Genomic DNA, 11,984 nt, shown 5'->3' with positions numbered 1-11,984 from the left:
TCCTCAAGAGGTTTCAGTCTGTTGGAGCAGGACACGCGACAGTATCGTATATGCCGATTTAAAAAAGGTAATCTCTCTGTAATTGACACACTCTCATCTGTGTCCTTTCTTGAAGATAGGGCATACTGTTGGAGGTGGCACACCCTAGTGCAACATCAACGTGGTGGCGATGGCATGCGTGACGATGCGGTTGCCAATGGTAACACACGTTTGAATTTAAGGCGTTAATGTGAAAATCAATCGCAGCAAACTGGTTGCTTTTATGTACCTCTTGTATGTTGAATTGAAATAAATCTTTCTCTTTGCGTTCAGTCTTGTAGTAGAAAAGACGTGTTTTCATTTTGCTCCCGAACCTGGTTCAGACTCTGCTAGTCCTCGAACAGGTTATGGGCCCAGCACGTGTGACCCGCCGAATTGAGAAGCAGAAGCCGTTCCTGAAAATACAGCTCAGGTTAGAAGTTCCCTGTTTTCCGGAAGCTGTCTGAAGATGGAGTGGGCACGGATCGTGAAGCTGACGAACACGAACTACGAAGCGTGGTGCTTTTCGATGCAAGCACTGCTACGACGCGAGCAAATGTGGAGGTATGTCGACCCCGGAACTCCCCCGAACCCTGTGACGAACGCGTGGCTTGAAGGAGACGAAAGAGCGCTAGCCACGATTCAACTGACGGTGGATGAGAGCCAGTACGGGCTCATCTGCTGCGATGTCTTGCTGGGTTCCAATCTAAAACTTGCTTGCAGATTTCGTTTCCACCCCTGCGAAGAGTGTGGCCGACCCAACACAGCTTTCGCTCCCAAACTTCTGTTGCTAGCGGCTTTTGTTGACATTCAGCTCACTACTTTCAGTCTAGTACATCACTGATTGCGTGCTATGGTGCTCATTCTACGAATGGAGTGACGTGACAAAAGTCAGAGTCGTATATCGAGATAAGAAGTGATGAAGTGACTCGTCGTGTAAATCAAATGCATAGTCGCCTCATTCGAATCGAGACTTTTGTCATGTCACACAATTCGTGGAATGAGTATAAATGTTTAACAGCTTGAAGGTTGTTTATAACTAACAAGCTGGCGCAGTATTGTGTCACGCATCATTGCCCATAGCGTAGAACCTAAGCATACTGTTCCGTTCAATGCATTATGGTGCTTTAGCAGCCCCAGGTATTGGTCTGTGCTGGTTTCTCTTTCTGCGATGATTCTGTTGCTCTGTTGTGTCGGATACCCGTCGCTAACATGAGGGAGGCGTCAAAACCGCCAAATCTGAAGTAGATCGATCTCACAGTAATCAGATTATTGTCATTAGCAAGTAAATAGAAGTTTGCAATACTACAGAGAAGTTGAGATAAGAACTAATGGATAACAAATCAAAGGAAAAGATATAACTGAAAGACAAACAAATGACATTTCTTTTTAAAGTTCAAAACAGAAGAAAAACCCATAACCAATTTACGCTTTTTCCAACTAAAGTACAATATACTCACAGAAATAGGTTGGCCTATATTAATAATAAATAAAAAAATATCAGTGAAAAGCCTAAAAACGATAATGTTTAGCAGTGTGTATGTGTGTGTGTGTTTGTATGATCCGAATTGAAAACAAAACTAATTTAGCTCTTTATCTCGTGTTTGTTTCTTTGTTTGCTTGTTTGCTTCTTTTTTTTTTTTGATCGCTTGATTCGCTTCTAGTTTTGTTCCAACAACGGTCGTCTAACTGCCACGAGTGGCGGTTAGAGTTACTGCGGCATACTAACACCGTTGCGTTGTTTGATTTGTAGTAGGTAGTCGTAACATCCGTTTCCAATCTGAGCTTGGAACGGTTATATAGTTTGCTCCTTTTCGATCCACTTGTAACACTTTCTCATATGCAGGAAAATGAAAAGCCTAGAGATTGTTAAGGGTGCAAATTTTACACAAAATTAAAGCAATTAAGGTCCATTTATGTTTTTGATTACATCAGTGCGCGACGGATGGTGAATTTTAACGAAACGCAGGATAGTTGATTCGATCGGGGAAAAAACCGGTTGAATTTAGATTGCTTATGCTTACCAAGAACAAAAAAACGAAAACTCGGTTAAAACATACGTTATTAGTGCAATTGTTTTATATTCCAGTCCTAGTAAAATTCCTAATCTTCCACGATCCTCGAGGTAACCTCTCGAGGTGATTTCCTGCATTTTTTTTGTTTCGTATCCTACTTCTTCTTGTGTGTTTCTTTTAGTCCAACTTCTACGCACTTCTACTAAAACTACTTCTTGTTTTCAGCATAATTACGACACGGATTTCTGCGCTAGAATACATAATGTAGTATCATTTTTTTGTTGTGTTGGATTTTTTTTTGTTTTTGTTACATCTGCCTAAACCAGTGATGACTCACATTAAGCTTCTCAAATGTTTTAGTTTCATTTTTGCTTTTGCGTGTAATACGACGGCGACGACACAAGTTGTTCGCGTAAAGAGAGGGCCGCATGTGCTGTTGTTATACGTATCGCAAGAGTCGTTTATGAACCGGGGACTTTTGCGGAACTGAAAAGAGCAGGCTCCCTGCACTGAAAACAGAAGAGCCATAAAGGTTAATTGTTAGCCTCTTAAGCAGCCGTAAGACTACTGAAGGTTCTCTTCGGAACTTTTAAGATTCTAGAAGTTCATTTCGGGCTTTCTATACAGGAGTTTCTCCAAGGATATTTCACAAAAGTTCTCATGGGATTTCTCTCGGAGTTTTTCCTGGGAGTTCTCTTAGAAGAGAACTTCCGGTTTTGCTCCCACGATGCCAGGATTTCTTTCAGAGTTTTTCAGGATTTCTCATGAACTTTGTCACAATTTTTTTTCCAGGGCTTCCTTTCGGAGTTCCTTTTTGGGAGTTCTGCAGTAGCTTTTGTTGATATTTCTCATGGAGTTCATCTTGCGATTTCTTCGAGTTTATTTCCAAACTTTTCTTCGTTGTGATTCCAGCATTTCTTGCAGTAATCCTTCCGAAATGTTTTAAAGATTTTCACGGGATTACTCCCTGAAACTCAAGCCAAAGGTGGCCTCTAACCTCTAGCGTGCGCAGCGATTTCTTTTTTCTCACTCATTCTCGTAAACAAACACGAAAAAGAAACAGATGAAAGAGGGGGCACTTTGCCTCCTCTTTTATCTCGCTCTTTTTCACTTATCAAAGAGAACGAGCGAGAAAAAAGAAAAAGCTGCGCACGCAAGTGCCTCTAACTTGAAATTTGTTTTTTGAAAAATAAATAACAAAGATTAAGAAAAATCCATCTAGTGGCAAAAGCAAGAGACAAGTGTCAAGCTTTACAAAGTTTATTCGAACCGTAACAGAAAAAAAAGAATAAAGGCGCCCCGTGGTATAAACGACACAAAAATACACGGCCTTCCCGAATATACATGATAGGTGGTGGTATGGTGTGTTGATAGTTCAATAAACGCTTCCTCGTCTATATCTCTAACGAATAGGTATTCTTCAGTGTTCTCTCGCGCGTTTTTTTGTATGAATTCAGCTTGGTTGTTCGAATTTGCTCTCATTCTTCGTTTCCGTGCATTTGCGCGGAAGCTACATTCGATGAGCAAACACCACCATCATCGACCGAAACGTTCCTGCTGCACAACTATTCCATCAAATAGTGTGTAGTATTTTCTTTTTCTGGTTTTTGCTGTTCTAACTGTTCCTATTGTTTGACCTGTCGGTTGATTTTCAGAATGTTGTATGTGTGTTGCAGTTTTTTTTCTTTTGAATACACGCAAAAATATTCATAGTAGCATTTAGGGATAGTATTCGGCTCGGAGTCCGCGCGCAATCCGAACCCGAGCGTTGTTGTTGTTGTTGTAAGTTGCGAATTGTTTGTGTGTATTGTTCTTTATGCATTTTTCTCATAGTTTGGGTAATTAACTTTGTTGATAGTTGTTTTGAATAGGTTTTATGTTGTTGTTGTTGTTGTTGTAGTGAGTGGGTGTGTGATTGATTGTGTTCTACTTGCGATTGTTTCACACTCCCACCAACAGGTGCGGCGGCAAAGCGACCAGTGCGGTTGCCTTGGCAACCTGTTGCTTACGCGATTGCTGCGCCGATTGCGGCAACGGCTGCTGTTGGGCGAAGCTTCTTCTAAGAGGAGCCATTGACCAGCGTTTCCTTGCCACCAGTGCCACCAGCATGATGGAGGTGATGGTCAGCGGTGTTGTTGAGAACAGTGGCGCCGCCAGCGGCTACCGCCTGGTTCTGCTGATTTTGCTTATGCTTACCACCACCGCCGCCTCCTCCTCCGCCTCCACCGCCACCGCCTCCTCGACCGCCCCGGTTTCGGAGGTTCTCCCGTTGACCCTTGGGCGGCGGTGGCTGCTGTTGCTGGCTATTGCTGCTGTTAGTGTTGTTCGGTACAACTCCGACACTGCTGGTACTGTTGTTGATTCCAGCGCCGCTGTGATTCTGTTGCTGCTGCTGTTGTTTGCTGTTGACGCTCGGCACGCTGCTTCCGTTGTTGTCATGATGATCTGCCGTACTGTTGGCGGTCGCGTTGCTTCCGGACGACTTAGCGTTCATCGATTGGACATTTCCGTTGGCTGTTGGAAGAAAAGTGGGAAATTCAGCTTATTAGATAAACTTAGGGTTTGTCATACCGTGCCATGCCCTAATACCGTGTGCCTCCTAATACCGTGTATTTGACAGAAGACTCAAATATTTTACTAAGTGTATTATATTTTTAACTGAGTAACTAGTTCAATCATTAGCATATCGAACATTCTCAAGTTAGGCGTGATAAATTTGGCACATATTTACAAAAAACAAGTAATTAAAAATATTTACACAATGTGAGTGCAAAGTAACAATACACGGTATTAGGGCATGGTTCCTTCAGTGTTCCAAATATCGTGTTTCGGCTAAAACTTGCAAACTGAAAATATTCTTGATACTTTTTACTTTATGAATCAATTGCACAAACCTCTAGGCAAAGTTCGACGCATAGGTTCTTTTAAGTATGAACTTAGTATGATTGATATAGTGATGATTCAAAGGACCACCAATGTATGCGGGTCACATACACGGTATTAGGAACAATGCTATGTTTTACAATTTTGATTTTAACAATGGATTAAACATTTGGAATTCCATTAATCATATTTATTATACATAATACACACAATAAGCAATAATATAGCGTTTGAAAAATCAAGAAACATAGATTATTGATTTTTACAGGGCTCTTTGAAGGGAAGAGCATCCTTAAGGTCACGGTATTAGGGCATGGCACGGTAATGATCATCCGACATTATCCTGCTCTTCTTAGCATAACAATCACGTTCCTTCATTCGTGTTACTTTTGTTCGTGTTGACCTTAACCTATCCAGCCAATATAACGTTTTACTAATGAACGAGTATGAAGTTTTGTCTGCATTAGCAGAACTACCAGAATAACTTTACCTACACAGGGATCCAACATATATTACTTGGAATTAGTTGTACCTGTCGTGTCCGAAACGTATAAGTACTAATTAGTTAGGTGGTTAATAAATATGGGAAAACTCTGAAGAGTTGTGTGCTTGATTTCAGCTAGATTGAGGAGGTACGTCCCGAGCGTCTGATCACCAAGCAAGTGCGGCTCAAATAGCGTCTTTTCTGACTTCCAGTTGCTGAGTATGAAATGCTTCTCCACCGGCAGCTCCACCACGGTGGATAGAGGACCTTAGGCCAACAACCTACTGATTCCGAAACCCAAAAAAAACGTAACAGAAACCGAAAATGAAAGATTGCGAACTGATTCAACGACAACGACATCTAGCGCGAAACAACGGACAACAATTGGAACTTGGAATGTATTAACCCTAGTCCAGCAGTGTAAACTGGCACAACTAGCCAATGAGGCATGCGTATGAAGTTTGAGATCCTAGGACTGAGCAAAGTCTGTTGGCCGAACTTTGGAGAACACAGAACGGCGTCGGGCCAAATTCTGCTATACTCTGGTCTACGATATGAACACGCTCCTTGCCACCGTGGACTTGGTTTCTTGCTCAGCGCTCACGCCCACGCTGCGCTCATGAAGTGGAAACCTATTAATGAGAGGATAATCGTAGCCAGATTCAGAACACGGGTTCGAAACCTTACCATGGTCCAATGTTACGCGCCAACCGATGCTGCCAAATTGTAAGACAAAGAGAACTTTTACAGCCAACTGAATGCAGTTGTGAACAAGATTCCGAAAGGTGATAGATAAGATCCTCATGTGCGACTTCAACGCGAAGGTTGGATCCGACAACTCTATGAGCACGTCATGAGACGCCATGGTCTCGTAGAAATTAGCGAGAACGGAGAGCTGTTGGCAGAGTTTTGTGGCAACAATGACATGGTGATTGAGGAACGCTCTTTCCCCATCAAATCGACGAAAATCAATGTGGTTGATATGCATCAGCCGAAAATGGAGACGGAGACTTCCCTGACGTGCGGAACAAATGTAGCGCTAACGTTGCGTCCGACCATCATCTCCTAATCGACGAGATCCGGCTGAGCATTGCTAGGATCCCACGACAAGACTAGAAAATCCGACACCGGCTCAACACACGCCGACTAGACGACGCTGGAACTAGAGGACCGGGCTGCGGATATTTTGGAAGGTGGAAGAGTAGAAGATCAATAGAGCGCCATCAAGTACGCCTTCGTCGCTACCGGCGAGAATAATTTGGGACAGTTACGCACCCGGAGAAAGCACTACTGGATCACAGATGACACCTGGAGGTAGACAGAGGAGCGATGGAACGCCAAAGCCGCGATAGAGCGAGCGAAAACACAAGGAGCCAAAGCCGTAGCCCGTCAGCGCTCTTCGGCTATCGAGAAGGAAGTGAAGCTCTCCTGTAGACGAGACAAAAAAGCGTTGTCGGACACCCTAGCCGACGAAGCCGAGAAAGCCGCAAACACCGGCGACATCCGTCTTCTGTACCATGTTTCACGTCACCTCAGTGTAACTAAGATGAATGCTACGATGCCCGTGAAAGGCACGTCTGGACAGTTATTGACCGACCCGGCTGACCAGTTGAAACGCTGGTTCGAGCACTTTGGAAACCTTTTTCAAGTTCCGTCCGAACCACCAACATTTCAGCAAGATCAACCAAGGGCTCGAAGCATTACCCATGTCAACACCGAAGCTCCATCAGTGCAGGAGATGGAAACAGCCATCCGTAGCATGATATCAAACAGAGCCTCGGGGGTCGATCGCATATCAGCAGACATGCTCAAAGCTGACCTCATAGTACCTGCACAACTGCTGCATCAATTATTGTGCAACATATGCGAAACCGCGATATTTCGGGTCAACTGGATGCTTTTACTAGCTGAGAGCTGGAAGCCAATGTCAGATGCCCATTTTGCCACTCTTTTCACTGCAGCAGTGTTTTCGATAACGACCCGGAAAAACCGTCCTGGAAGAAAGTTACGAACAAAGTGCAGCGTATGTCCGCCTATGCCCCAATTTTCTAGTTGCCTTAGAACGAAAGGTGCCCAGTCCATGTACGGTTGAACGCTTTAGAAATATCCAATGAGATGCCTTCCGCGTGGTGTCCTTGGTCAGAAGCTTCCTGAATAACATTGCTGAGTTAGGCAAAGTATCCTAGATGTTCCGAAACCTTGACGGAAAGCATGCTGTCGAGGGTCTAGAAGATCGTTAGCTTCTAGGTATTGTTTGATTCGACGGTTGACCATTCTTTCCAAAATCTTTCCAGCACAACAGGTCAGAGAGATGGGACGGTATTTGGATGGGTCACGAGTGGGGGTATTTGCTTTGGGAATTGGCACCACTAGGCATTCCCTCCAGATGTCCGGAAACGCGTCGTTGAGCCAGATGCTGTTATACAGGTTTAGAAGGGCGAGCTTACCTATGCTCAGTAAGTTTTTCAAAAGAGGATATCCTATCTCATCCGGACCTGCTGATTTGCCACTACTGCGTGCAAGGGCAACAAAGCCCATCTCTCTGGATGAGAATGGCTGGTCCAACGCTGGGTCTGCAGTGTGCGGAGGAACGATGAAGCTTCCTATGGACATTGTGGATGGGTTGACGGCGTTCTTGGAACTAGTTTCATATCCATCGATGGCGAAAAGACTAGATAAGTATTTGCCAAGCTCGTGGAAACGGAAATTTACACCATTCACACTACATGTGATCGATCCCAACATCGTTTGGATCGATCACATGTAGTGTGAATGGTGTAAATTTCCGTTTCCCGTCTAAGGCATTGATGTGATTCCACAGCTCTGCTGAGATTTGTGATACATTCATGCTTTTGAGGAAGTATTTTCAAATTGCGTTTTTGGCTTCGAAGATAATTTGCTTGCAATCGTTGTTAAGTGCCCTGTGCAAATGCATCGCCGAATCCCTTTCGGGGTGGTCCAATGGGAGGCGTCGAAGTCTGCGAAGTGCTTTCCATCTTGCCTTGACAGCTGCTTTGGTATTAGGGGGCATCCATTTAGTACGTCACGCCAAAAATGGGAATTTTTATCCCCCCCTCCCCCCTTCGTACGAGTTTTTCCTATACTTAATGCATTGCTTGTCACACTTTTCAGAACCCCCCCTCCCCCCTCTAAGCGTGACGTACTTTATGGATGCCCCCTTATCAGACCACCAACGTGTTGTTTTACGTCCACGATTGGAGCTTGTTCGTGGAATGGAGTTTTTGGCGGCGTCGTAGACAGTCGAAGTGAATTCGGAGAAGGTTACTGGAGAACGATTTCGCAATGATGCTCGAATTTGTGTGTCGTATTCCACCATCTAGGTCGCCTGGTTGTTTGTGGGATGGTTGCCCCGGCGGCTAAAGTAATTCATATGGGGAAGTGCAGCCATAGTCAGGCGGCCGTTGACCGATGGCCGTTTAAGCGATTTTGCGTATTCCGAACAGGTTTGGGAAAAGTGCACGTTACAGTGGCAGTGTTTACGATGGAATAGGTTTGGAAAGCTCCATCCGGAATATCCGAACACCGTTTAAGACCCCGAGGAAGAAATCTTTCCAGGTTTCCTCACGAATCGCCGACTTCATCCAATTCACGAGTTGTTGCGAATCGTGCCATCATCCATAGAGATCGGAATCGTTTACAGCTTACCGTAGAATTCCACTTGATGCTTCATGTTGTGTTCTTGGATCATACTTTGTGCAACTTCTGGTGATTCGGTTCCTACGTAAACACAGCGTAAACAGATGCTTGATGTAGGGCAGTTCGATGTTCAATTTTCGAACGATGAAATTCGAGATATCGATGTACTTGAACTTGCTTGCTACCGATCGGAAGCCGATGACGAACGTTTGGTCGACTGTTGAAGCCATTTCGCGGCTTGAGCATGTTCCGTTAATTACTTACATTCAGTCCTGGGCACCCACAGTGGTGCAGAGGGTCAAATTGAAAGATCTGCATCCTGAGCGAATGCCAGCCATCGCCATGACCTGTGGCCAGATCAAATTTCTGCCGACTTGCTTGATTTCGTTGATGAGGCTCCACGTTGAAGATCCAATTGTGAGGCCACCATGCACGAATTATACACCGCAGGCATCTATTGACCTGCACTGCCGTTCTACGCATAGTTGTCCCATGTTGAAAAACTTGAAACTGAGAAAATCGCGATTGAAGTTTCAAACAGGTTTTCCATGTTTCTTGGCCAAATGGTGCAACAAATCGGATTTAAGTTTTCATAGTATCGTTAGAAATCGCTTATATTTTCATGCCTGAAGTATTTCCAATCAAATATTTTTAAAAATATAGTGTTTTTAGCAAAAAAAATGATTAGTGGGACTGTTATGCCTAGAAATGTGGTCCTGTTGGCGAAATTTCTACGCATATCAGTCCCACGATAGTTAGTCGTCTCTTTTCACGTTCGATGTGGTCTGTTCTGTACGTTTTTGTTATATATTTTTTTTTAATAACAAACAATGTTAGCTTTCCTTATAACATTATAAGTCTCTCATGCATAAGGCTCAAATGTCTCGAGGCAAAACGGAGCCGAAAGACAACATAAGAGTGGCTTCACATTTTAACACTTTCTTAATAGTCTGGTAAGTAGGAACTAGGTGAGTGAGTTGGTGAATAAGAAGTTGATTAGTGAATTGACGAGAGGATGAATGTGAGGTGCTTCAAGATTAAGTGAGTTGGTGAGTGAGTCAGTTACGAATTAGGAAAGTTACAGCTTACAGGGAGTTGCCCCGTTAATTTTAATGTGTTGGTTAAGAGAATTGTTAAATTGGTGAGTGTGTGTGGGATAGTTAGTAACCTAAGTGACCTAAGTGAGTAAGTGAGTTTGTTGGTTTATGTGTATGTGAGATCTGTTCCGAAGGAGTGAGTGCATTAGTAAGTGAATTAGTGAGTTAGTAAATGAGTTATAAAGTATGGGTTTCGTGGCCGTGCGGTTAGCAGCGCCAGCCATTTAGGCATTTTGATATCCACGTAGTGTGACTTCGATTCTCACTCCAGTCTAAGGAAACTTTTCATTAAACGAAGAATTATTCATTGGGCCACTGGGTGTCGTACACTCAAATCTCTATTGAAGAAATAAGTCGGGGATATTTAAATGTATTCATTACGTATTATTATTTTTTTTTACCTTAATAGCTCTTCCATCGCAGTTTACGTCGAAATATATACAGTATTATCGAAATAAGCGATTAGAACGTGAGCCCAAAAACGTTATAAGGTCGGAAAGGTCATTGGGCCGAAAATGTTGATAGGTCGAAAAGGTCGCCAGGCCAAAAACGTCATTGCACCGAATTGGTCATTAGGCCGAAAAGGTCATGAAATCGAAAAGGTCTTTAGGCCGAAAATAAATTGAGGCCGAAAAGGTCTTTAGGCTGAAAAGGTCTTTAGGCCGAAAAGGTCTTTAAGCCGAAAAGGTCTTTAGGCCGAAAAAGTCTTTAGGCCGAAAAGGTCTTTAGGCCGAAAAGGTCTTTAGGCCGAAAAGGTCTTTAGGCCGAAAAGGTCTTTAGGCCGAAAAGGTCTTTAGGCCGAAAAGGTCTTTAGGCCGAAAAGGTCTTTAGGCCGAAAAGGTCTTTAGGCCGAAAAGGTCTTTAGGCCGAAAAGGTCTTTAGGCCGAAAAGGTCTTTAGGCCGAAAAGGTCTTTAGGCCGAAAAGGTCTTTAGGCCGAAAAGGTCTTTAGGCCGAAAAGGTCTTTAGGCCGAAAAGGTCTTTAGGCCGAAAAGGTCTTGAGGCCGAAAAGTCTTTAGGCCGAAAAGGTCTTTAGGCCGAAAAGGTCTTTAGGCCGAAAAGGTCTTTAGGCCGAAAAGGTCTTTAGGCCGAAAAGGTCTTTAGGCCGAAAAGGTCTTTAGGCCGAAAAGGTCTTTAGGCCGAAAAGGTCTTTAGGCCGAAAAGGTCTTTAGGCCGAAAAGGTCTTTAGGCCGAAAAGGTCTTTAGGCCGAAAAGGTCTTTAGGCCGAAAAGGTCTTTAGGCCGAAAAGGTCTTTAGGCCGAAAAGGTCTTTAGGCCGAAAAGGTCTTTAGGCCGAAAAGGTCTTTAGGCCGAAAAGGTCTTTAGGCCAAAAAGGTCTTTAGGCCGAAAAGGTCTTTAGGCCGAAAAGGTCTTTAGGCCGAAAAGGTCTTTAGGCCGAAAAGGTCTTTAGGCCGAAAAGGTCTTTAGGCCGAAAAGGTCTTTAGGCCGAAAAGGTCTTTAGGCCGAAAAGATCTTCAGGCCGAAATGGTATTTTGGCCAGGTCTTGGTGAAATGACCTTGTTCTATATGTACCTGAATTATTCGGCTTAATGACTAATGACCTAATGTCCTTTTCGGCCTTATTACCTATTCGGCCCATGAATTTTCGGCCTAATGACCTTTTCGGCCTAATGGCCTATTTTGCCTAATGACCAACAAAGCATACAACTGATTTAGCTTTTGTATTAATTTTAAATGACAAGAAATATGTACATACAGTCAAACCTCCATGAGTCGATATTGAAGGGACCATCGACTTGTGGAATTTGTCACCACTCTATTTAGCAACACTGTTTGATTTCTGTGTGCTTTAAGAAATTTGGTGACTCAAAT

General features: G+C 43.6%; 1 protein-coding gene across 7 annotated transcripts in view; it reads right to left on the bottom strand.

Annotated features, from left to right (window-relative positions):
• Positions 1-1,674: 1,674 nt before the first annotated feature.
• LOC115269373 (fragile X messenger ribonucleoprotein 1 homolog) overlaps positions 1,675-11,984 on the bottom strand; it is a 161,741-nt gene continuing 151,431 nt past the window's right edge. For all 7 annotated transcript variants that reach the window (XM_062844633.1, XM_029878040.2, XM_029878041.2 and 4 more), the window contains one exon: positions 1,675-4,547. In XM_062844633.1, the coding sequence (XP_062700617.1) occupies positions 4,093-4,547 (455 nt within the window). In that variant the 3' untranslated portion in view covers positions 1,675-4,092. The remainder of the gene's footprint in view (positions 4,548-11,984) is intronic.

This window comes from Aedes albopictus, chromosome 1 (assembly GCF_035046485.1).
Source record: "Aedes albopictus strain Foshan chromosome 1, AalbF5, whole genome shotgun sequence".
NCBI lineage: Eukaryota > Metazoa > Arthropoda > Insecta > Diptera > Culicidae > Aedes > Aedes albopictus.
This window is presented reverse-complemented; position numbering and strand designations above follow the sequence as displayed.